The sequence below is a fragment of the Lissotriton vulgaris genome, chromosome 6, assembly GCF_964263255.1.
Source record: "Lissotriton vulgaris chromosome 6, aLisVul1.2, whole genome shotgun sequence".
NCBI classification, from domain to species: Eukaryota; Metazoa; Chordata; class Amphibia; order Caudata; family Salamandridae; genus Lissotriton; species Lissotriton vulgaris.
This window is the reverse complement of record NC_141694.1, coordinates 614,855,160-614,881,641: the sequence shown is the minus strand read 5'-3', so window position 1 is coordinate 614,881,641 and position 26,482 is coordinate 614,855,160. Positions and strand designations below refer to the sequence as shown.

The 26,482-nt window shown below is 45.1% G+C and overlaps 1 protein-coding gene across 1 annotated transcript in view; it reads right to left on the bottom strand.

The window, feature by feature from the left end:
• Positions 1–26,482, bottom strand: part of MMS22L (MMS22 like, DNA repair protein) — a 522,815-nt gene that overhangs the window by 302,738 nt on the left and 193,595 nt on the right. The window contains exon 13 of the mRNA XM_086926628.1: positions 25,740–26,249. Within this exon, the coding sequence (XP_086782754.1) occupies positions 25,740–26,249 (510 nt within the window). The remainder of the gene's footprint in view (positions 1–25,739; positions 26,250–26,482) is intronic.

Here is a 26,482-nt window from a genome sequence, read left to right as displayed (position 1 = left end):
AAGGATGCTTTCCTCCAAGAATGGTCAGGGGAAACAGGCATTGCCTTTCCCTGTTTGCATTGATAATGGGGTTCACGACTCTTATATGCAGACAGCAGACGAAGGTGGTGTTGAGCACTCCGTATTGAAGGTCTCAAGTATGGTTTCCAGTTCTTCTGGAACTTTCCTGGTATTCTTCAATCCTTCTACCCCGAGATCAGTATATTCTGAGGGATCCCCAGGGCAATCCACACCCGCTAGTCTCAGGCCTATCGAGCGAAGCTCAGAAGCTTCTGGGAGTAGCGTGGGCTGACAGTACATGCAAGCGCTACAAGTACGCATGGGCCAGATGGGTCAGTTGGTGTATACGGAACGACCACAATCCCATGGGGTGCAAAGTGGTAGCTATCATGGATTTTTTGGCCTCCTTGGCGACCCAAGGTTTAGCATACCATACTATTAACTCTTACAGGTCAACAATTTCAGTGGGTCATATACCCATTCAGGGAGCCCCAGACAGGGAACATCAGCTGATTTGCAGACTAATGCGAGGAATTCATTTCACTTTGGCTCCGGAACCCAGGTTTTCCTCTCTATGGGATGTCAATAAGGTTCTTTACCTGTTCCAGTCTTGGCAGCCTAACAAGTATTTGTCCCGTAAGGAGCTGTCGGCTAAGCTGGCCATGCTCCTGTGTCTAGTGTCATGTCATCAGGGCTCTGATGTTCGAGCACTGGACATCTTGGGCAGAGTATTCACCATGCAATGAGTAACTTTCCATATTGTTTGCAGAACCAAAGCTGACTCCAGGGCTGTGTCATATCCAGCTTTTGACAATTCCCCTAAACTGTGCGAGGTCCAATGTCTCAAAGAATATGAAAGTATGACTGAGGAAACCCGCCCCTCAGGAGAACGCCAGTTGTTAATTTCCCAAAGGAAGCCTTTCAAAGTGGTTTCATCACCAACCACAGCCCATTGGATCAGATGGGTTATGCAAGAGGCGGGTATTAACGTCTCGCAGTTTGGCGCCCATTCTGTGAGGGGCGCAATGGCTTTGAAGGCCTTTTCTCTTGGGGCCAGAGTTGAAGTATAATAAACGCCGCAGACTGGTCATCGGACTCTATGTTCAAGAGATTTTATTTCAAACCAGCCAAAGACATGGTGTCATTGGTGGTGGATAAGCTTTAATGAGCATAATCCTCGCCTCCGGTCCTGACATAGAACGAAAAAATTCCTAGTAATCACAACAGAAAGTTTCAATTCTATTAAGGACGCGGAAGTGAGGATTATTCCCACCCGAGGCTCGGGGAGTCTTTTTTGCCCAACCCGGAAATATTCAGTCCTACGGACTTCGGGACAGAAAGACTAGTAGGGTGTAAGTATGTGTTTTCCTTTCAAGAAATGTCTTGCTAATAATGTGCAATGTTACATTGTAAGGTGCTGTATTTGGTTATGTCATGGTTTGTAGTATTTATCTGAAGTTACAAGGAATTGGTGTCATCGGTCTGCTATGGTCTTCTTTCAGGTTCTGAAAGTTCCAAGGCTGAATAACAAGGCTTAAAGATGAAGAGGTTGCAGTAAAAAAAAAAAAAAAAAGGAGGTCGAACAGGAAGTGTACACCCTTGGATACCTCGGGACTGCCTATTGGTGGATTGGACATGACCCTTGCTGTGTGCATGATGGGAACATTAGTTTTTGTTTCAAAAAAGGTGAAGATACTGCTGGAAAAAGGAATAAAGAAAGTAAAGCATAATCCTCGCCTCTGCCTCCTTAATAGAATTGAAATTTCCGTCATGATTACTAGGAAATCTTTCATTATCTAAGACTCTTTTACAGCATTAAAATGTCTTGGTGTGCTCCTGAACGTTCAAGCTCAGGCAGCTGGATAAACAAAACTATCAAAGATGTGTGGACCGCAAGCACTTTTTTGTGGAAGCACACAATGCCTGCCCAATAAAAACATACTCCTGGCTACCAACATGTGAGCGGAGCCAAAGCCCCTCTCTAGTGATACTCACATAATTGCCTGGCGACAACTGCACTGTCAAGCCAAACCATGAAAAATGGAGTTTCAATGCTTAAAAAAAGCTGTACACTAAAAATCTGCCTTCACATTCACTAGAACATCACTTCTCAGCGATATGCTGAGAAAGAACAATTCTGACAAGCCAGATCATTTAAGGTGTTTGTGAGGCTGATTTTTTCTTTTTTTTTTTAGTAACTTTTGCAGTGACCTAAATAGAACATTATGGCCCCACTAAAATCAACAGAGAAAAATCAATGCAAGTTACTTATGAAAAGCATTTTAAAAACCGTACCAAAAAAAGAATTTGGTGAATAAGAGGTCCCTGGTAGATTTGAGTGATACAGTTAACCAAAAAGTAAATCTGGTTAAAATCCTCAGTTTCTTTAGTTAATCTACTGAGCTCAGTTGTGTTAAAATTCACTCTTGCATCAGAACTAAAGAAATAAATAGATTACAACCAGGGGGAGGAGCCGAGGCGGACGGACGTGGACCGTCTCGGCTCCCGGCCCGCGCGCTGCTCCGGCCTGGAACCAAGCGGCCTTAGGCAGCCCTCCGCGACGCGCACGCTTCCTGACTGAAGCGGGAGGTGTGGGGCACCTGCAGGGCTGTCCCGATCGCTGCTGGTGCCCGTGGAGCGGCGTTGGTGGATTGCTCCCGATCCCTGCCTGGACCCAACATGGCGGCCGGCCGTTACCAGCCCGGGCTTAACAACAACGACGAGGAGCGGAGCCTGTTGCGTCCTGCCGGGGGAGAGTCTGACGGGAGCTGGTCACCCGAGCGGTATGTAGGGCTCCTACCGCGCCAAACCCCCCCCCCCCCGCCACCCGCCGAGACTCTGCGGTTACACCCGAAAGGGGCCGGTGATTGACGGCGGCGCCCTCTGCTAACGACGGCGCTGCCTCGAGACTATCCTCACCTACCTGCTCCGGGGGGCCATGAATCCATTCTCCGCAACAGACGGGCCTGGGCCCGAGGGCAGAAATGTGCCCAACCCCCCCCCCCCCATCCCCCTCACTGACCATGCTGCTTCGCGCAAACGGTGCCTGACTCCAAGATGGCGCCCTTGGGGACACGCTTCCGATGACCGGCGGACACAGGCTCCAGGGACACGAACGCATGCCAGGGGAAACCTTTGCTTCAAACTTTGCTGCCTTCCATCTCTGCCTGGGCGCCGGGGGTCTTTCTCCCCTGACCCTCCTCTGGTCTCCGGATTGAACTCCCCTGCCCAGCTCCTCTTGAACGATGAGGCTGCGACTTTGCTGCGGACTGCCTGTCCCCCCCTGGACCTGCTGGCTATGCCAGCCCTCTCTCTGAACCTTCGGACTCGGACCTTCGCGCTCCCCGCCATTATCTCTATATGAAGTGCCTCTTCTACTAACTTTTTCTCCCGCCATTTTAGTGATCTCTCACTGTCCTTTTGACTTTCCTACTGTCTCTCTTATTGCCTCTGACCAGTATAGGCCTAGAGTATATCCATTTGTATCTCCTCCTCGTGTGATTCTATCTCTTGTACATTTGCAATTTTTTTTTTCTATTTGCACCTTTTTGTAACGCGTGTAATCCTAAGTCAGCTGAAATTCCAGGAGCCTAGTCCCGACAGCTCGATGACTTTCGGAGGGCTGGATGAGGTCCCCCGCTACACGGCGGAGGAGGGCACTGGACATCGAATGCTGTCTTATGTAAAGCGCTCTGATAACCTAATCGGTTCAAGATCCTGAAATGTGCAACGTAACTGATTCTATGTAAACTGCTGTGACAACATGTAACGGAACTGGTGCTATGTAAAGCGCTCTGATAACCTTATCGGTTCAAGTTCGCGCTATAGAAAACTCTAAAAATAAATAAATAAATAAATAAATACTAGCCGCAACAGACGGATTGCAAACTGGTAATTTTTCAGCCCTCTTTATATATAGCTCCTGCACTTCATTTTTTGTCCTTCGTTGTAGGTGGATGTATATCTGATGAGAGGCAGATCTGCTCTGTGATTAACATCCAAACACTACAGGCAAACCAAAAAATGCCCACCCCAAGTACCTTGCGTTTTGACAACAGTCCTTCACTGGAGGAAAACCTCATGAATGTATCCATCTCAAAGTCACCGGAAAATCAGAAAACATTAAACTAAATAATGCCTGTTGCAGTTCAACGAGAAATATGGGTTCCAAGGGCACTGTGATGTGATCCATTCCAGAACACCAATTCCAGCAGTGTCAAGTTCAGGGGTGAGTCAACTAAAAACTGTAATGTAGTAGTCCCACCATAGACTGCTGCTGACTGAAAAGAACATTGACCTAACAAACTAAAGAAATCCTTCTTGGGGAGCGCCATGTTGTACTCAGTCAACAAGTCCTGCATCATGGACGTTTTTGAGAGGTCACCATGGCTAGTAGCTGCTTCTCCTGGCTTATGCCATGCTTGTGACCACTGCTCTCAGAGGTGGCAAAAGCATTGCCAAGAACAGAGAGTAAGCAGTATTCGCATGGGCACTAGTAACTTTCTGCTGCTCTCACTAGGACATTCAATTTTTAACGGAATAAAATAAATACATTCAGCAGTGCAATACACTCTTTAGAATATATCAAAGTTAAATGGTTTTTAAACAGAATAAACATTTTCAATTTATTTCCATATTTTATTGCTATCAATACATGGATAATTACGTGTTTGAATAAAATTGTCACCTTTGTGTTTCATGCAACTGATAGTGCCTTTACAGGTGATCACAAAACTAATTAATAGTTTGGAGCAATTCATATGATCCATGTAAGAAATAGAAGTATTGTTTGGAAGGGGGTGTGAAGGGAGTAGGGAGGATTCACCTCAAATAATAATCACAATCCATGCCAGGGTGATCCTTTAAAGTCACTAAATTAACCCGAATTTAACCACCTGGTAGCTATGGTACAGAGCAGACAAGCTTAGCTCAGGAAGAGGCTGGACTCAATCTCCGAGACATTCCTTCTCAGGACAGGACACCCGTCTCCATACCCAGGTCCTTTGTCTACTGTCTAGAAGGAACACACATCATACCACATGAGTGCCATTAATAGTCACGTGGTACTGGACACGGGCAAAAAAGCACATTTGGTTTAGGCAGGAAAATGCCTTGTTTATGAAAGGGTCCTTTCCAACATAGTAATTTACAATCTAATGTTACTATTAAAGAAGATTTTAAATTATATTCAAAATGTGTGGAAGAAGTATTTTTCTAGGAGCTAACAATGTATCACTTATTAAATGTAAAAAGGTAAACCAATATTAGTATACAGGAGACTAGCCACCATGAAAAATGACTTTGGGGTTTTTTATTTCTAGGACAGGCAAAACTCACAGTCTTTAAAAAAAAAAAAAATACCATGAGCCTTTGTAGCCTACCAAAGGAGTGACTTATTTATTTATTTATTTATTTATGGAGCTTATAGAGCGCACAGCTACCTCCGATGGAGGTGTCCCGGCGCTAAGATTACATGACTGTCCCCATGAGGAGTAACCAAGATCATATCTCACAGAGAAAATGAGAAACGGTGAAGAGTTGGCAGTTCCAAGTCCTACCGCCTAGTGAACAGCCAGGTCTTGAGTTTGCGGCGAAAGGCTGGCTCAGATTCGCAGAACCTGAGGTCAAGGGGGAGGCTATTCCAGAGCTTGGCGGCAGTGACGGAGAAAGATCTGCCGCCAGTCCGAGAAAGCCTGAATCTAGGAACCAGCAGAAGACGAAGGTTATTGGATCTGAGATGTCTGGCTGAAACAGAGATCTTGAGACGCTTTTTCAGATAAAGTGGGCCAGTACCATGGATAGCCCGAAATGTCAGGATCAAGATTTTAAAGTCTATGCGTCGTGAAATGGGAAGCCAATGAAGTTCTTCTCGGTAGGCTCTGACTGAAGTACGGGCAGGGATGTTACCGATGAGCCGGGCTGCCGCATTTTGGACCATTTGCAGGCGGTCAATAAGATAGTGCGGGGCACCTGCATAAAGACTATTAGCATAGTCCAGATGGGTGGTGATAAGGGCCTGGACTACGGTTTTGCGTGAGGATAGAGGGAGGAAGGGGAAGATTTTTCTGATCATGCGGAGTTTAGAGAAACAGGCCCCTACCACTTTGTTAACTTGGGCATTTCCGGATATTTGCTTGTAATGTCACATTACCATACAACATTGCTTTTGAGCCATTCATATGGCATTGCCAAAGCTAGTTAATACTTGTAAGGCATTTGTGTGGAAAAAAAGAACTGTGGAATAATTTTGGTTAAGGTTAAAAGGCCAGGTGACAGTTGAACTTTCAAGCCAGACCTAAAATTCCATGTAGGTTAATGACTGCCCAACTCCCATCTGAGCTGTTGCCACAGACAAACGCCAAATAATAATAATAATGTCTATTTGTAAAGCAGAAACATTTCACCTCCCTTAAGCGGTTCAAGGCGCTGGGGACCGCAAGGGAGATTAAATGAGCTATTGCGCATGATGCTGAGCCTAGCTGCCACTGGAACCAGGGATCGAACCGTGAGCCCCATGCTTCTGGAGTCAGCAGTTCTGGCCAGGGCTACGCTGAGCAGAGTTGATGTAGGGCCATGGGCAGATCTTTGAGCAGGTTGTCATACAACTGCGAGTCGCATAGAAGGCATAATATGGCGGCTTATTTTTCTGCAAGTATTCATCTAAGGCATCCCATAAGCGTTGGAGGGGCGAGGGGCCTTTACATTTAGAGTATAGGAACTTGTCGGCACCTCTAACTGAACATAAGTTCTACCATTTGTCAAAAGCTGAGGGCGTAATGGATTTCCAATCAGAGTGGACAGTTTTGGTACCTAGGGAGAGGAGAAGATCTGTTAGTATGGAAGTGGAGTACTCAAATACCTTCGCACTTTGGTTGGCCTGTGGGCTTATGGTCATCATCAGTAAATCTATTTCTATCAGAATGTTAGTGATATGATGCATTAGGTTACGAATTTCGTCCACTGTGTAGATGCCATTTTGCATGTAAAAATATGTTCTCAAGGTCCCCGGGAGCCTCGTAACACCACCAATGTGTGTCTGAATCCCTTACTGCCACTTCGTGTAGTCTGGAAGTGGTCCAATATGTTTTGTGGATAGACCAGAATCTGGACCGTGCAAAGGCAGGAGGGATTTTAGCTTCAAACTAGGAGCTCAAGTACCTGCTCCATGTTGTTTCATCAAGGGGTGACTATCCACTGTCTGAAAGTGGGATTCCCATTACTTGTTAAATAATTATACAGCTTGTCCATTATGTGACTCTAGTAGTTTATATAGTTGGGAGGCTGGGTCTTCCTATGCTTTCTAAAAGTGAAGGCAAGTCTGGTGTGTGAGGATTTCAATCTGCTTAGAACATTTTTAATTTGTAGAAATGTATAGAAGTCAATATTAGGTAGGTCGAATTTCTTTTGCAGGGTAGAAAAGGGCACTGTGTTGCTAGGTGATGCTCAGTTTAAGATGGTGTTAATACCTTTTTGGACCCACGTCTCCTAGAATAGAGTTTTCCTGTCCAGTTTAATGGCGCGATCATACCACAGAGAGGAAAGGGGCGAGCCCTATATGCAGTGGTCTAAGCATTTGTCTAAAAGGAGGTGTGATATTGCAGTATCTTTTAGGATTTGGTGTGAGTGAGCGAGAGGAAGTTTCAAGGTGTGGTTTGTAAGGGTTGAGCTGAGAGGGAGTGGTGAGATAAGCCTGGCCTTAATCTTATGTCATGGCGTAGTGGGGGTACAGTGCCTTTGTGTTAGCCAACAGGCACTCTGCGCAATCAAGTAGGCTCTTTGGTAGCAAAGGAAATCCAGGATGTACATCTCCCTTGAGGTTTTATTTCTTTTTAGGACTTTCATTGATATCCCTGCTTTATTTCCTTTCCAAATACACTCAGAAATGGAGCTGTACACCGACTTGAGAAAGTTGGGGGATAAAAGCACCGGAAGCATGCTGGAGATGATGACGTTGATCAGTGGAGTTACCCTTTCCTTCACTGTACCAACCACTATTCTTTTAATAGTAATATTTCTGTACGTTCCCTTGTGATTTATAAACTCAGTTTCTCTCCGTAATATACACTAGGCTTCAGTGATGCCATTTATTGTGATGTATGTATGGATCAAGATGATGTGGCATCACTTCATGAGATGAACGATCAAAGGTCATATGCCATCCCCTCGTGACGTCCCAGAGGTCAATGGGCACGTGCCATCAATTCCTCTACCCATGGCATTTTGGTGAGTCCATGTCTTGAACACTATTAACCAACTCAGCGACTCCGGCTCACCAGTATTCAGAGTGCAGACACAAAAGGGAGAAATGTACTGCTGAGAGGTATTTTTTTCCTATGGGAAGTGAGAGAATTATGTACTGCTTATGGCGGTGCTACCGTTTAGGGACAAAAAAACAAACAAACAGACAACCAATTAGAGGATACAAAATGTAGTTAATATTTGTTTTTGTAACCACTGCTATGGACTTCCGCTGACAGTGTTAAGAGCAGCTATTTGGTCAAATAATCCCCTTTATGGACGATTTGACATCCAAACACAACCTTTATTTAAAAAAAAGTGCATTTTATTTATGAATGAGCTACATTGACAGTGGAAGTAGACTAAACAAGAGAATGGCAGCGACTCAAAAGCGGAAGTTCAGCTGGATGTCGTCAGCGGGCCTCACGCGCAAGCCGCCCTGATGAGGCGGCTCCAGAGCCTCAGCGCGAGGCCGGCTTTGCTCCGCCGAATGTTTGGCGGTCGGCTCTATTCTTCTGTCATTATGGAAGCAAGATGCCACTGGTCCCTAATCCCGCCAAAGCTGATAAGTACCATCAACCTGTCAGTTCCCACATTTCAGATTCCTCCATCACAAGCATCAAAGAGGTTTTTTTTTCACATTTCGATTTCTCTGGGCTGCCAGCCGCCCCCTCTCGCAGTGTTCTAATGCAGCATTTGCACACCGGGGTGACTCCCAGCCTGAATGGCAGGTCAGTCCCTGCTCACTGAGCTTATCTGCGGCCCGGGCGCGAGGCAATTTGGATCCAATCAGAACTTATTTAGCTCAAGAGTAATGAGCAGCATAGTGACACAGACTTAAACCTGACCCCCAGGACACTGCTCATCAAGCAGCAAAACTGTGACAAAATCATTCATCTTCTACCCGCTGGCAAGAAATAATACTCGCACTCACCGTATTACTTTTCAAGACACAGAAATCTAAAAAAAAAGCCCTGAATGTTCATGATGCGAGACATTAATTTGCAGAGAGCTGAATTCCCTTGAACCCCCGCTGCTATGAGCTCACCAGGGGAAATGGGCCTTAGGAGACTGAAATGGAATAAAGAAAATTGCACCAGTTTTCTTTTCATTTTAAATAAGCTTTATATCTGACAAGGGATATCCTTAAAAAGAAATCTGGGTAGGTAAAAGAGGAAGGATGGAGATTAAATGCCTCCAGGTCTTTGTGTCTGGGGCGGATTTGTGCCGGATTTAATGAAACACAAACTGGCCCATGTTCCTCACCCAGGAGAAAAGAGCGTTCTTGCTAAAATACATTGTGAAACGCCCAAATCGATGAAGTTCACGGATCACATTAATACAACCCCGGAAACAAAATGAAATGCATATTATTTTTTAAATACATCTTGTTCACGAAAGCTGCATCATTTAAAATATTTGAAAAGACATTAAACTGCTGCATGTCAGCACAACATTCTGAATTATTCATTCTTTATTTTTAAACACAAATAGGTTTGCTTTTATTTCTCAATCCTCCAAAACTATATGTTCAGTGCATCCTGAAACCAAACCATCAATATAGATTGCTGCCAGAAAGGGAGCTATAAATTAGAAGAATAGCAAACACAGAAGTTGCTTCTACTGCACCAATGCAAACTGAGTGAGATTTAAGGGTTGCCTACAAGAGCACATCGCTGCACAATTTTATTTTGCGGACCTAGAAGTGGATAGATGTGATCGTCGTCACCACCGTGCTTCTGGAAGAGTAAAGTCGAGGACACTTTCAACCTTTTAAGCTAAAAGTCAATGGACAATTTTGCATGCCCTGTATATATTTTTGTTATTAATCAACTGAGCAAGATATACGAGGGTCGTGTTCTCGGAGCGGTGCATCCTCACTGACACCTCAAGATTTAAGCATCCTTAGTTAATAAAATGCTAATTTGTAGAGAAATTATATCTGAATTCGGATTAAAACGAGCACTGGCCAAGCCAACAACTCTGGCTTTGGCTTCCAGCCTTTTCCTCTAAATTGCAATAATAGGGTGACGAGGAAATGCTAGAGAAAAATTCACCCACCGTACCACTCTTGACAATGGACCGTCTTCTGCAGATCTGTACTGACCCTGCTCCCGGCTGGAATAGTTCATCTTGAACCAGTCTTGTGTTGTGTCTGTTAAGGTTCAGAGAGGACCTGGATTAGCAGTTCGGGATAGACTGTTACTGCTAGAGCAGGATAAAGGCTGACTTGCACATGGCTGGATCTAATCGGAGGTAGCATTGTGGGCAAAATAACAATGGACTGGGATGTGGCCCGGGTAATTTCCAGTGGCCAAGATTAATTTCATCATCATACCCATCACTTTTTTTTACATAAGCTTTTTGGCGTGGTCATACTTGTTTTGTCAGGCATACACCAAAATGTTAGCCTGGAGATTAGGAAAGGTTATATTGTCATTTATTCACCCCTTGTAAATGGGATTCTAGGGAGTTTGTGTCTTCATCCTTCTTTGGAATCACAATGGTGGCTTTGGCTGCAGAAGCCGAGACAGCACCAGCTATGTAAGACTGGACCTGGTGGGTCGACAAATAAGTGCATGTGTGGTTTATAGAAAGCTATTAGGTAGCCATCCATCCCTGGGACCTTATCCAATGGGGAAGAGAAGAAATGGCTTGGAGTATTTCCAATATGTTGATTGAGTTATTAAGGCTTTACCTATCTTCATCCAAAATAGAGGGGATGTTAACTTTACAAAGGAAAAGTACATGCTTCTGTTATTTCTGGGCTTCAGTCAGAGCTATGCATAATATGCCTTAGATGTGGCAGTCTTTGACTTTCATATGTATTGGTCTAGAGAAATTCCTCATGGACTATTGTGGATCTGTTCTTCAGGTACTTTGATTATGAGGCTACCATCTTGTCAGGCTTGTTAAGGCTGCAGAGTTCTTTCAGTTTCTGTGACTGAACACAGATGTGGACCCTACTGCTCAGTATTCTCTTGTATTCTTATTTTAACTTCTTGTGGGCAAAACGATTTGTCACCTTTAAAATTTAGGTGTATTTTTTCGATTTGTTTGATCTGTTTCTCTACGGTATCTGATCTACTATTTACTGTTCTATTCTTCCGTGAAATTAAACTAATCACGACCCCTCTCAGAGAACGTTTAAGGGAGTTTTGAGTGTCAATTAATTAACAAGCAAATGGGCTACACTATATGGTGTGTTTGCCAGTAGGAACCAGGATTTCTCACTTCCAGCTTCACTGTAATGAGAGTTTGTCAGAGAAATATGTCCTTCAGATAGTGGACGAGCTTGACCAACAGATTTGTCAACAGACTCCTTTGCCACATATCCAAATTAAAAGAGACACACTGTGGAAGCAGATGCACTCTGGTAGAAAAAACGAATTACAATGGTTACACAAGAGGTAAGGTCAAGGACTATGGTCAATCTTCGTTTTGGTGGGACAATGGAGACTTCAGACATGTTCTGAATCCAAAGACTTCGAACAAGTACTTGGCACATCGTACTTTCAAAATAACCCTGCGATCCTTGTGGCTAATTTGTCCGGAAGACGTTTTGATTTTGTTAGACCTAAAAGACGTGCACTTCCATATTCCAATTCATCAAGAGCATCAGAGGTTCCTGAGATTTGTGATAGAGAATCAGCATTATCAATATCAGGTGTTTCCTTTTGATTTTACTTCAACTCCTCTTGGTTTTACAAAGGGTCTGACTCATGAGGTATTTGCAGGCTACAGAAAGCAGACTATATCCATATTCAGATGACTGGCCGATTGCTGCTGCTTGTTCAAAGGCTCTGGAGAATGCAGATTTGGTATGTAGAACTCCTGAGGAACATGAGTTTCTTCTAAACATGGAAAGAGGTTGTCTCCAGACTACTCAAGATTTGAATTTATAGGAGCCCCTTACGCTACAAGCCTGTGGTGGTAAAATACCAATTTGTTTGGGGAACAATGGCCCTCGCACACAGATGCGTCTTGTCGCTCCTGCTGCACTATTGTTAGCTAGGGCCTAGGGAAAAAAGCAACAGAAAGGAGAGAAGAAAACAAATAAGCAGAACAAAAAACACAGAAAACTCTTACCATAGTTGGCCAAACACAGAAGACATCATTAAGTAGTAAGTCATGTGAAGTGGATGTATGACGTTACAACGCATACTTTAACAACGCATACCATTACAACACAATTTTTACAACGTAGGATCCTTTACCTCCCAAGGCATTGCCCAGACGTTCGCGGGCTACTATGCAGCCCTTTACTCCGCCCCCCCGCCCCCGAACCTCACTGACGGCTTTACTGTCCGAGACCGAGACTCAGCTGCCCTGCCTCTCCCAGACAGACTCCGAGTCTTTAGACCGGCCTTTCACCCTGGAAGAGATACACAGGACTATCTCACTGCTGCGCTCCGGCAAAACGCCCGGGCTTGACAGTTACCCCCAGGAATACTACGCGGCCTACCAAGACACGTTGGCCCCGCACATACAAGACCTGTTTAAGCATGTAGTCGAAGTAGGGTCCTTCCCATCAGAGAGTGATGTGGCCACTATCGTAGTCCTCCCGAAGACGCAGCCGCCCTCCCTCGTGTGTACCGACTACCGTCCTATCTCACTTATTAATACGGACGTAAAACTCTTCGCCACCGTGGTAGCCCAAGTGCTACATCCCCACTTACAAGAATTGGTGCACCTCGATCAATGTGGCTTCATGCCCGCCCGGGGAACCCGGCAATGTATACGCCGTCTTCATCTCGCCCTCGCGCATCGCCATCTCCTCACCCCGTATCTTGCACTGCTTTTCATAGCATTTGATACAGTGGATTGAGGCTACCTGGGGAACGTGTTGGAGAGGAGGATGGGCTTCGGCCTCCCTTTCCGATGCCTCATCCGGGTCCTTTACTCAACCCCCAGGACGAGGGTCCTCATCAGCTGCGTACTTTTGGAGGTGTTCCCTATCCAGAGGGGCACCCGACAGGGCTGTCCGCTCTCGCTGCTCCTATTTGCACTAGCAATGGAGCCCCTGGCTTCCCTCATCCGTCAAGATCCCCTCATCCGCGGCTGGGCCTTGTATCTGCACCAGATCGACAAAATTGCCCTGTATGCCGATGCCGTCCTCCATTTCCTGGCAGACCCAGAGAGCTCTGGCCCGCGATGTCTAGATGCCCTTTCGGCTTTTGAACGAGTCTCTGACCTCAAGCTCAATCTGGCGAAGTCCTCCCTTGTTCCCTTACACGCTTCCCGGGCGTGCTTCGACTGGCAAACGACCATCCCCCTACGGAGGCAATCCTTCAAGTATCTGGGGGTGTGGGTGGCCCTCCTCCCGGAGCTTGAGTGGGCCTTGAACATCACGCCCCTAGTCACTAAGGCCAAGGCATACCTCAGAAGATGGCAGACCCTTCCTCTTAATCCCCTCGGTAGAGTGTCCTTTTCAAAATGATGGTCCTCCCCCGTTTCCTATACATCTTACAAAACGTGACCACTCCTCTCACAGGCGGTTGGTTCCGGGAGTTGGACGGCATCCTCACTCGATTTATATGGGGAGGAGGGAGACCGCGCGTGTCCCTAGTGCACTGCTGCATACCCCCCCTATGATGGAGGAATGGGAGTGACCAATCTCCACCTCTATCTGGCCACAAGACTGATCATGATCCACAACTGTTTCGCAGGCGGCTGGTCCGACCCGACATATCGAGTAGAGCCCCAGTCGACAGACTTTGCGCAACTCCAAGCATACCTATACAGGAGCCCAATCTCACAGGCCCTCCCCCCATCACTAGAACGGTGCTCATGGCATGGCGTACCACCCGATGGTACGTTAAATGGGATCGGAAACTCACCAGGCAGACGCCTCTGTGGAGTGGGGCCTGGTTAGAGGAGGTCTCGTCTCTCCAGAACCTCCGTAAATGGGACCACATTTGGATCTCGCAGCTCGGAGACATTTGGGTGGGGGACCATGTCAGATCGTTTGCAGACCTTCAACACTGCCACTCCCTTTACTCTCCCCAATTCTACAAATACTTGCAGCTTAGGCAGGCCCTTCAGGCCCACATTCCAACCCCCGCCTCCCTCCCTGAATTTAGTCCCCTGGAAGCCCAAGTGATGATGGGAAACCTGGGCAGTGGGGGGGTGTCACGGATTTATCGCTCCCTGGTAAATAATGGCCCGCGTCCTTCGACTCGCACCGTGCCATGTAGAAGGGGTGGCTGGGTCCCCTAGAAGACGCAGACTGGAGGGGCGCCCTTCTGGCACCCGAGACCATGACGACCTCCTCCAAATTGCATCTAGTCCAACTTTACTACCTACACGCGGCATACCTTACCCAGGTACGCATGTTCAGCGCCCGCCTGCTGCCCTCCCCATGCTGCCCGTGGTGTGAACACGCCCCAGCCGATTTTTACCAAATGGTGTGGCAAAGCCCTACTCTTGCACTGTTCTGGGCTGGGGTGGAGCGTGAACTCACGCGGGCTCTGGGGTGGGAGGTCCCTCACAACCTGCTAAGCCTGATCTTGGGAGTGTTAGACTGCCTTGATGGATCCCGGGCGGACAAGCAATTTCTGGGCACGGCAGTGGCTGTGGCAAAGCGTGATATCACTGCGCTTTGGTCCCAGGCCATGCCGCCCACCATGAGGAGCTGGAGGTGGGGGTGGACTGGTGCGGTGCCCAAGAGGAGCCTCTCTTCGAGGCCTGGGGATGCCCAGAACTCTTAGGCAAAATATGGGGCAAATGGTTTAATTTATCGCCAGTGTGAAGGGTCCAAATGGGCCTGTATGTGGTGAAGCCTAGGGCGAGGGCAGGGTTTCGCCTACAATTGTTGACTGAGTCTAAATCATATCCCATTTAATATATCTGTATATTGTGTCTAATTGCTACCAATGTTTTGATCTGCAATTTTTTTAATTTAATAAACTTGATTATCCCCCCTAAAAAAATGAAAGTGGGCCTGTCGAACTAAGATATGAAGACTGTCTGACGGAGTCTGACGAGGTTAATGAAAAATGTACTTTAAATTCCAGCGTTCTGAAATATTTATTACCTTAATCACTGTTTAGCGCCTCGAGCCAAACTCTCGTGCAGATGCTTGACAGAGCGCGTGGAGCGGCAGAGTTTACACAGAAAGTGATTGCTCACTCATCATCGGACTGTTTTTGTTACGGTGTTGTGCTTAGGCAAGGCAGAGAATATAAGAAAGGTTCAGCGTATGTGCAGCTCTTGAACAAAATAAAACTAGTGTTAAATGCGTTCATAAAATGCTTATGAAGTTGGTTGGAAATTAGATGTGTAGCTAGTGTTGCTGTTAGCTAAGCAGAACATCGATGCTCTGAACTTCCGACATTGAATACTGCAGCAGCATTCTTTGGTGGTGACTATGTCACAGTTAATATAGCATTGACTTGTCTAGGTGAAACAAGGAGCAACGGGAGGTGCTTGTGGGGGCCTGGGAGCCAACGGAGAGATTAGGCAGCAACAGCAGAAAACTTTAAAAAACAAGGGAGAGCAGAGGAGAAGCACAAGGGAAACAAGGACTGGGCGAGAAGGGAGGGGGGAATGCCAACAGGGAAAGTGTTGGGTGAGGGGGAACACGCGAGTGGTGCGCGCGCAAATGGTGATCACTTTTGCGGCCGCTTTGATGTTCTCAGTGGCCACGCAGCTCACTGAGAACATCATAGTGGCCGCACAAGTGACCACACAGGCTGACAAATGGTGCGCGAGACCGGCACACATGCACTGTACCCGATCCGCCTCCAGCCTTTGGGAGCACTTTTAAAAGCCCCTTACTTAATATCTCGCATAGCATCGCCTACGAGAAAGCTCGGCGAGACCTAAAAAAAAAAAAAGACACCTGGGGCTGCACATTAATGCAAAAAACGGAGCAGCTGCTTTGAAGCTGATCCATGCTTTTACAGTGCAGGTGGCACCCACCTGAACTTATAAAGGGGATTAGAGATCCCCTTGCAGGCAGGTGCAGCAAGTGACTGCACACGCCTGTAAGGGGATGTCTGAGGGGGTCCCCCCTTTAGAGGACTGCTCTCATGGGGCGATTTGACAGGGCACCATCTTGTAGAAGGTGCACTGTCAATGAGCCTCCTGACAGCTTCTTTGCCTCTGCGCCCTAGTCAGTAATACAGCGTGGGCAAAATTATTCCCTTATTTGTATGGGGCACTCCCCCATGCAAATGAGGGAACGTCCTCTGGAGATAGCGCTGGCGCTTTAAGTGCGCCAGCGCTATTGTTATTAAAGAAGTGGCCACATGCGTATGCGACCCCCTTCTATAATACCAAAGTGCCCCGGGGTGCGCAAAGCGGGCACAAACGCCCGTTGCGCCCCCGGGGCACTTTTTGTAATACAGCGCTTGGTAATCATCCCCTTTTGCCGATGTTGTCCAATAGCGACACGGCTCAAGCAGCTGTACAATCAGGGCACAAGTCCTATAAAAAGAAGTGGGGGGGACTGACAATTTGCAAATGACCTCATGACGTCACGTGCTGAAAGTGTCGCGGTGTATGAAAATGACACCGGGACACCTTCAGCTTATTTCTGTGGGGCCCAGCTTCTTGGCAACACTGATGCGGATCAGTGTATAAGCTGTGGACAAGTTCAACGCCGGGCACTTAACTGCTGTGCCTATTTAATAACCTTGCTCGCCGAGACGAGCTATGTCTCATTGTTCCTGACACTGCATATATTAAACTACGGTACTTGACTACACATAATTCCTGTAAGTGAAAGATTGGCATTTTTACAATAATCTCAAATAGAATCACCGCCAAAGCTGGAAATGTGATTCCAGATTCATAATGAGAAGTGTTAAAGGGTTTGCTAAAACAGTTTGACATGCCGAGGTCCGACCACTGGGGCACCGGCATTTCCCAATAAAAAGAGCAGTTTACTTACGGTGGTCTCCGTTTTCATAACACCTCTTAATCAACAATAAAATATTCTCCAGTGAGCATTTCGTTTGCCTTAGACACAAGAAGCATCAAAAGGCATTTCTGAGAGAAGCATCTCGCTGTATGCAAAGCTCTCTATCCCCTAATTTCACGCCTCACTGTTGACCATGTCACATCCGGTCTCAAACTATTAGTTTAAAAAAAACACGCACACAAACGAAAAACTCAGCTATGAAAAGCAAAGTGCAGAATCAGAAAATCTGCACAAGGCAGAGGGAATGCATCCTACAGTCACCATGGGGGGGGGAATAAGATGACTAACGCACTCTGATATCAGTGTGGCAGGTTTCCCTCAGCTATACATTGGTGCCTAAAAAAAAAGAAGTCTACACAACAAATCCTTGAACTTAAAAATGTTGGCATTATAGCAATTAAGGCCCAGCACATTAGCGAGGACAGTGCAATACTATCCATAAATCTGAGTATTTTAAAGCACAGACTCGAACGATCTTGAAACACAGCTATCATTCAGCACTTTTGCAATGAAAACTGCGGTAATTAATATGTCACAAGAGGTCTGTACAGATACAAATGCTTACTTTATCACGCTGCAATACCTCAGATCGTTACTAGAGGTGCCACCATGGGTTAGTTACCAATGCTTACATTAAGCTGTTATTATACGACCTTAAGCCAGACACAAATACTTGCATTACCAGGCCTCAGAATCTTTAAGCCGTTACTTGAGAACTCTTCAATCAGACTGTCTTTGCTGACCAACCTGCACTCAAACTATCAATCAGGACACTTATAAAGCGCACTACATACCCGTGAGGGTCTCAAGGCACAGGGGGGAGGGAGGGGGGCTGCTACTGCTCGAAGAGCTAGGTCTTGAGTAGCCTTCTGAAGGCCAGTAGGTCTTGCGTCTGCCGTAGGTGGGTGGGGAGGGTGTTCCAGGTCTTGGCAGCGAGGTGGGAGAAGGATCTGCCTCCGGCTGTCGTTCTTCAGAAGCGGGGGACAGCGACGGGGGACAGCGGCGAGGGCGAGGTCGGCAGAGCTTGCGGGTGGGGGTGTAGAAGCTGAGTCGTTTGTTGAGGTACGCTGAGCCGGTGTCGTTGAGGGCTTGTATGCGAGGATGAGGAGCTTGAAGGTTATCCTCTTGTTGACGGGGAGCCAGTGTTGGTCTCTCAGGTGGGGAGTGATGTGGCAGGGGATGTCGAGGATCAGACATGCAGAGGCGTTTTAGATGTGTTGCAGCCATCTTAGGAGTTTGGCCGATGCTCCTGCGTAGAGGGCGTTACCGTAGTTCAGCCTGCAGGTGATGAGGGCCTTGTTGACTGTTCTTCTTGTTTCAGTGGGGATACATTTGAAGATCATGCCTTGCATTCGGAGGGTGTTGAAGCAGGGGGAGGAGATGGTGTTGACCTGCTTAGTCATGGTGAGGGTGGAGTCGAGGTTGCGTGCGTGGTCTGTGGGAATCGGAGTGGTTCCCTGTGCGGTCGGCCACCAGTAGTCGTCCCAGGCCGAAGGGGTGGACCCAAAGATGAGGACTTCCGTCTTGTCCGTTAAGTCTTCACTAGAGGTCCTACAGGCTTTCACCACTGCCCCTTCAACACCAGAGGATTCTGACCTTGAAGGAACATTCTAATTGCATTCATAATTACAATAGAACCAAGACTATGTACAGAACCACATTAAAACCCGGAAGTGCTTTCGTTGGACGCAGGGAGGCCGTTTTTCATTTACCAGGCCTGTCTTGTTAACTTAAAATTGGCCCAAAGACAAATCATTTTCAGGGTGCAAACCTATATTTGGCCAACTTGTTTCTGTATCCAGGCAAGACACATACCTTGGTTTAAACAGGATCCACAACAGGCCACTTTTAATGTGAAAATGTATTATTTTTTTATAGAAAAATAGTCCATGTTTTTGTAAAACCAGACGGTGGCTCCAACAAACACTTATTACATTTCTTGGGCATTTACCCAGCGGTTTTAAAGTTTGGGATATCATCAAGATCCCCTGCCTCCAATTTTAATACTTATCAATAAGGAAGAAACACAGTCTTCCTTACACTAGAGAAAACTGTCTTGAAGAAGGTGAACATCTGTCTACTCACCAAAACGCAGCGTCAACCTTGTTTTCTAAAACGCTATTATGAAATGTTTTTATGTGTAAAAACAGTTTTTAACTTTTGATTGCAATAAAAGTTTAAAAACTGGTAATGACACTATTTTATTGTGTATTTGCTCTTTGTGTTGACCTGACGTACCTTATAATAATAATTTTTTGAACTATTCTTAATTTTTTTAATTACTCTTGCTGTATTACTCTTGATGTTTGGGTTTACTTTTAATGTGGTTCTGTACATAGTCTTGGCAGAGCTGTGCCTTTGAATAGGGAGATACTTGGTTTTTGATCTGTACTCACCCTGTCCCTATCTTGTATTAGGGTATCTCCTTTTTTATGACTATAATTACAAAAGATTCAATGCTGGAGAATATACTATTTTTGTTTATATTACTTTATTTTTTTAAATACAGAAAAAAAATCCTAGAATCCTGTCTTTCAAACAAAGGCATTTTGAGACGTTTAAACTGGGTAAAAATGAAACTTACTCCACCTTTTCCTCACTTCCAGTATTTTAAAACACGTTGGAAGGTTTATCAAGCAATTTGATTTCCACTAACAAAATTTTTAGTCTGCACGCAAATCTTGCTAAGTGTAAAATGTATACAGTATGCCACATCAGCTCGACCTAAAAAGCATCTGTTTGTCAAGCTAAAAAAAAAAAAGCTTTTTTTGCAAAAAGCGCCCCATGCAGCGCTTTCACTTTGGCCTCCATTAATGTGAAAGCAACTCATGTGCGCTAGTAAAAAAAAAAAAGGGGGCGCTATAAGTAAAACGGACCGCGCTGCTAAAATAAATGAAGAAAGAAACGCAGCCACTATAGTTATAGCGGACCGCCATTAGTAATTAAAGTAAAAGCGGACGGCATGCTGCTACGTAGTGGGTGGAATAGTGCAAATCATTGAACAAAATAGTACTCACAGCTAAGATAACAAAAGATACACAATTGCGAGTCTTTTGCTTTCACAGCCAAGATAAAGCAGACTGTGTAACAAGACAAGTAAACTATCCAGTCGTTAAGGGAGGTTACAAATGCAGACACGGCGGTACCAAGGAGGGACTAACAAGCCTATTCAGGAGTAAAAAGCAACAATTTCGCAAGGACGGTAACAGGGGCCAATTGAAAAGATGGGAGGGACATGGGCCGAGCTTCAAGTCCCTAACTTAATACAGCATGCTTCGCAGAGCAGTGTATGTGCTGGCCAGGCTCACCCTAAAAAGGTGTATTCTACTTCTACTTGATGCTACTTGATTTTTTAAAGCAAACATTCTGATGGGAGATAAAAAGGAAATATTTAATTTGATCGATTAGGTCTTTCTCCCGTTGGTAGAGGCCAGTGGCGTTGCGGCTGCTTTGATCCTCCCTCAGGCTTTCACCAAGCATTTTCCCGCCATAATATCGCTCAAGCGACCTGCCTCCTGGAGCCTCAGGACATGGAGGCTAAGCGACTAGTGGTAAAGAGAAGCCACATTCAGTGACCTTCTGCAGCAGCAACTTCACAATTGCACTGACATAAAAAAAAAACATGGTCTAATCCAAAACTATGTTTTGGGAGGCCCTAAAGGCAGTCCTGAAAGGTCAGATCATCTCCTTCCAAACGGTAAATAAGTGGCAAAAAAGCATGGAATTTGAGGCACTCGAAGAGGCAATTGCTGAGGCGGAAGGGGGGAACCACCAAACGTGCACACAAAACACACACTTGACATGCTGCGGCTGACCCTGAGACAGAAGCTCCTAGACCAGCCGCATGGCCTACTCTCCTTTAAAATACGTAAGGCGGCGGGGGATGGAGACCCTAGGGCCTAATGAGGCTCAGGGAGGGGGGCATTTGGCCCCCCTCACCGAACCTTAAAAGGGCCCTGGGGACTCCATCCCTCAGGGCTGTTATTTTTTTTTAAGGGGAGGAAGGCTGCATGGCCAGAGCTCCAGCATGCTGATGGAGTCTGCATTGCTCCCGGCCAGGGGGAGCAATATATCCATCTGTTTCTCTCTGGTTTCCCAACTTCCTACGGGGCATAGGAGGGTATCCTTACCCTACCCCCTCCCCACCCCCTTATATTATTTAATAAAATTAAAAAATTCAGGACAGGGGACTAAGTCCTAAATGGCTACCAGCAACATTTTTCTTATGTTCCCAGCAGCCATTCAGAGCGCTCGTTCCCACAGGAGTCTGACTCCCGCAGAAGCGAGATGGCCCGAAGGAAAAGACCTCCCAGTGCTAATCAAGATGCTCTACTTTTTAAAATTGGGTCTGTTAATATTGATAAATACAATGTCGATGAACACCATGATATATGTACGTATAATAATGAACTCGCATCTCAGTTTTGAAATCATTGATATGACCGCCCCCCTCAACACCAAGTCAGAAAAACTTGATCAGGCAGGCCCTGCGACTTATTGTTGTTATTGTTAATTGACATTTGTACAGCGCTGAATCACCAACAGGTCTCTCAGCCCTAATGTATAAAAGCAGACATCCATGTTCCTTCATCCAAGTCACTATGGTGAGCCCCAGATCAAAAGGGCTCTATTCTCCAACAATTTTAGGCCTCTAGCTAGTGAAGAACCCCTTTCAGTTCCAAAACAAGGCGACGGTCCAAGTGCCAGAGCCAGGCTTTTCCACATAGGCGAGATGTCGAGATGCCCCATAGAACTTTAGTCCACGCACAAATTAGCAACAATTTGGCACCAAGTCAGTAAGGAGATTCACCAGGGCAATCAGCCATCTCAGTTCGTTACTCGCAGCACGACAAGTCCCAGCCACGCACCTGTCTTCCATCGTAAGGAAGATATTTGTCTCCTACTCTAGCCTAATGCTTCCAAATAATCAAAGTCTGCTAATCGGGTCATGTCCCTCAAAAACAGCAGGAGCAGCGTGGCATACAGGCTAAAAAGTCCCTGATTCCCGCTGAGGGTGGCATCCTAGATCCGAGAGAGAGAGGCCGGGAGGGAAATAGGTTCTGTAGATGACCATCGCAGCCCCCCCACACAAGGTGCACAGATTTGCTCACCACTGCACCCAGAATGTCGAGGAAAAAAAATGCCCACGGCCTCACGATCATCGTCCAAGGGAGCAATAGGCCCTATGCCAGTCATTACCACGTCCTAATCCCATGGTGGCCACAGAGCAGCTTCTCAACCCCAACCAGGATGCAACAATAAGACCAACACTGCATGAGACCTTAAGAAGGTGCCCAATGACCTGCAGGAAGCAGTGGAAAAACAAAGTTTCCAGAAAATGGGCACAGTCAAAACACTCAACTCCATTAGGAAAAACTTCATTATACACCACGTGCAGGGACCAGAGGGGCATACACGTGTCCTCAGGACACGTTGCAATTACCCACAACCCCCAAATTACAATACACCTCCTCCCTTACACGATTAAGAAAAAGGGGTGGTGATGGACAAAGTATCTGAATTAAGCAGAACACTCGTACACTGTCAACAGATCAGGGCTTGATCCATCACCGTTTTTTAGCTATGCACCATCCCAGCTCAGAACCTGGCTACATGTAAATTAGTCTGTCCCTGTCCCAGTGCATTATGGGAACAGGGCAGACCAAACTACCAAGCCAATTCTTTTACTGGAAAGGAAACAAGCTTCCTCCCTTACACAGCACATTGCACAAGTGTATATCAAATAGTACATTTTGCACCGATAAAACTATACACATACATTAGGCAAAGTAGAGTATTAAAGGGCCTGCAATGCCCATAAAACAATAGGAACAAAAAGAGTCATTTATACAACCATGAAGATCAGCCCGCTAAAACACCCACTCTGTCATGACGAGGGGCAGAACCACAAAAATGAAACTCAGGTGCTCCACGACTACATTTTCACCGTCTCCTAAAATGACTCCCCAACTGATGCCACCTTTCAGTACCCCACTTAAAGATTGCACAAAATGGATGTACCGAAAATACCCCAAAAAGGAGAGGCACAGGAATTTCCAAGATCGAAAAAATATATATGTTGCTGTAAAAGCTAACCTTGAACCCACAGTTCTTTTCCAACAGGTCTGCAATCAAGCCTTACATGCACCACCTTTACTGTGGCACACCATCTCTTCAGTACAACATCTGAAATCCCAATGCCTAAGGTCCTAACTACACCTAATGCTCCAACAGCAGATGAAAGAATCAATGAAACCCCAAAACATTTTTCTAATTTAAAGATGTACCGGATGTACCTGAAAAAATGGAAGTGAGATATAATCCAAGTACCTCAATAACAGAACCAAGACTTACTGGTAGCCCCAAGCAAAGTAATGATCGAGAAAACGTAAATAGGGTAGAAAGACGGGTTGAGGAACAAGTCAATACTGCTGAATACATAAGATCTACAAATGCATTGACAGAACAGATACAGGAACTTACGAAAAGCATGGAAGCAGTAACAGTTCCAGTAACGATAGGACCTGTAATTCCAGTATTTGACAATCAAAGAATAAAAGAGCCAAGTTCGACAATTCCTTTACAACAGAATATACAGAAATTAAAAGGAAACATTTATCCTGATTTGTCAGAAATTAGACGAACCAATAACACAAATCCGCCTGAATTAACCTTTAATCAGAGTTTTCCTTATAAATATACGACTGGAGCAGAATCTGACTCTGCTACACCCGAAAAGAGAATTGAGAAAATAGATTTAACGCAGACACCTGAGGGTGACCATCACAGCAGGAATTAAGTGATTGGATTAAAATCCTGAAATTAAAAGGAGCATGAACCTAAAGTATTGGATGTAGCAAAATTAAAAGTGTATATGGAAGAATTAATTATTGGAACAATTGGAACAGATAGATTATAAACGTACCAAGATGATTAACTTATGTTCATGTGTAAAAGTATAACATGGAAAGCGAAGTCAGTACATGATCAGATGGAAAGTTTGGCAAATGAATTCGAGATAGAATTTGCAAAGAATAAATCATTGCATAAATCCTATAGAGTAGACTTTTCAGAAAAGGATATTGAAAACATGAACACTGCAGGATGGTTAACCCAAATAAAATAATTAATTGCTTGTTACGGAGATGGGGGAATGTGAATAAATGGAGAGTGAAATGGGCAAAGAAGAGAGAGGAGACTAATGACAAATCAACATTAGCGTTTCCAGTCAGAGAAAAAGAGATAGTCGCAAATGAATTCCCTATGAGAGAAATACCAGGAGGAGGATATGTACATGTTCCATGGAGTAGACAGGATATATTATCATTTACAAATGATTTTCCCCGATTGAGAGAAAAGTAGATTTGTTTGTGAAAGTTTCAAAAGTATTATGGGTTGATTTGGATGGATTATTTGACATAGTTGTGCCAGCAGATTTGTGGACTGAGTGTAAAATCACTGTAAATTGGCAGAAAGAGGAATATCCTCGAGACAAAGTAACAGGTGCTCCGTCACCTGAAGTGATGAGAAAATATGAACAAGTAATTGTATTTCTGAAGAATTAAATTCCACCAAAAGAGACAGATTGGGTAAAAATAGACAGAACTACACAGGAGCCGAAGGAATCTGTGCATTCATTTTATGAGAAGTTATTACTAGTATTTAAACAATACAGTGGGTATGAGGAGTTGAATAAAAAACACATGGGTCATTTTATTTATTGATTTGTGTATGGATTGAGACCAGAAATTGGAGACATGATAAGACATGATAAGTCATAATATGATAGGTTGGCAATCAGGTACTGTAGATGAAGTTTTGGGAAAAGCAAAATATTGTAGTGAAGAGATCGATGTTAAACAAAAGAAGCTGAAGGAAAAAGCTATGTGGGCACAAGTAAAGGTAGCAGAACACCAAGCAGCACGGGCTTTAGGTTCTCGGTATACAGCTTATTTTATTTTAACGAGTCACCCACGACCCCGAGACACAAGAGAGGCGTTTCGGCTTCTGTCGAGCCTTTCTCAATCTGTTTTGGCACCATATTGCTATCAATTTAAGTAGTCACTCCCACTTAAGGTAACAATAAACAGAGACATACAACTTACAAACATATGTGATACTTCAAATCATATACTTTTCTACAAACGCTATCATGAATGTGATACATATATAGATCTCTTAGTAAATAGTTTTGATGCACTTGATGCACTTTTGCATAATAATGCATACACTACTTATGAAGGAGCAACATTCAGTAGGCTGTTGGGTGACACTGAGCAAACAGACTTTATTAGGGTGAGTGGGTGATTCTGTGTCAATGTGGTGCAAGGTGTTCTATTGGTTCGCACATGTTGCCTATGACCCAAATAGAACCGGACGACAACGAAAGTGAAGATGGCACAGATTAACCCAGACACACGGGCCCAAGAGCATCAAGAGAGGAGGAAAAATTGAGACAGAGAAAGAAAAAAATGAAAGCTGACATCAATATAATGAGGTTTCTGGGTTCTAAAAAGCATTTTTTCTGCGTACATGAGGGTAGCATAATGATATTATGGTATGCAGAGGTTCTTACCTGATTCTCGCCACCGCAACCTGTAGAAAATGAAGGACTGACCCAAGTTCGGATGCCCCGCATGCAGGCAAGAGCATGCAAAAGCCGTCATTTAGTAGCTTTTCCTCAGAAAGATGCAGGTGGCAGCTTGTCTCGAACACTTCTTGAATGCCCTCGATGTAGGTGGAAAGCAGAGTCCAGAGAGCCTGTTTCTGCGTGTAGTCGTTTTTAGTTACCAAGAACTTCTTTGCTGTTTCACGGAAACTATTAGAGAGTTTCTCAGCTAAAACGCTGATGTCCATATTTTTTTCCACGTAAGTTAATAGAAAGGCGAAGTATCCTCGCCAGACAATTGCCCTCTGGGCAGTACTGCTGGAGCTCGGGACGACGAAATCCAAGAGGTCCAAGACTCGACTGGCAACATCTTCGATATCCGCCACAGCTGAAAGGACTAGGAAAAGACAAAAAAAGTTCTGCAGACCGACCTCAGAGAGCTCCTGCATTCTCCTCTGGTGAAATTTTGAATAAATTCTGCAGGCGAAAAAAATTTGAGAAGTTACATCCTGAGCAAAATTCTCTTTAAAAAATGCTAATATCCAGCATTGCACCACAATCTCTAAAAAGAACATCGTTTTTTCCATCTGATAAAGAACAGAATATTTTAGTACACATGGTTACCTTTGTTTACTTGTGAACTGAGTTTGAATCATGTTTATTTCTGGTTTTCAATTTATACAAGATCCTACTCAAGCCAGGTTTACTGG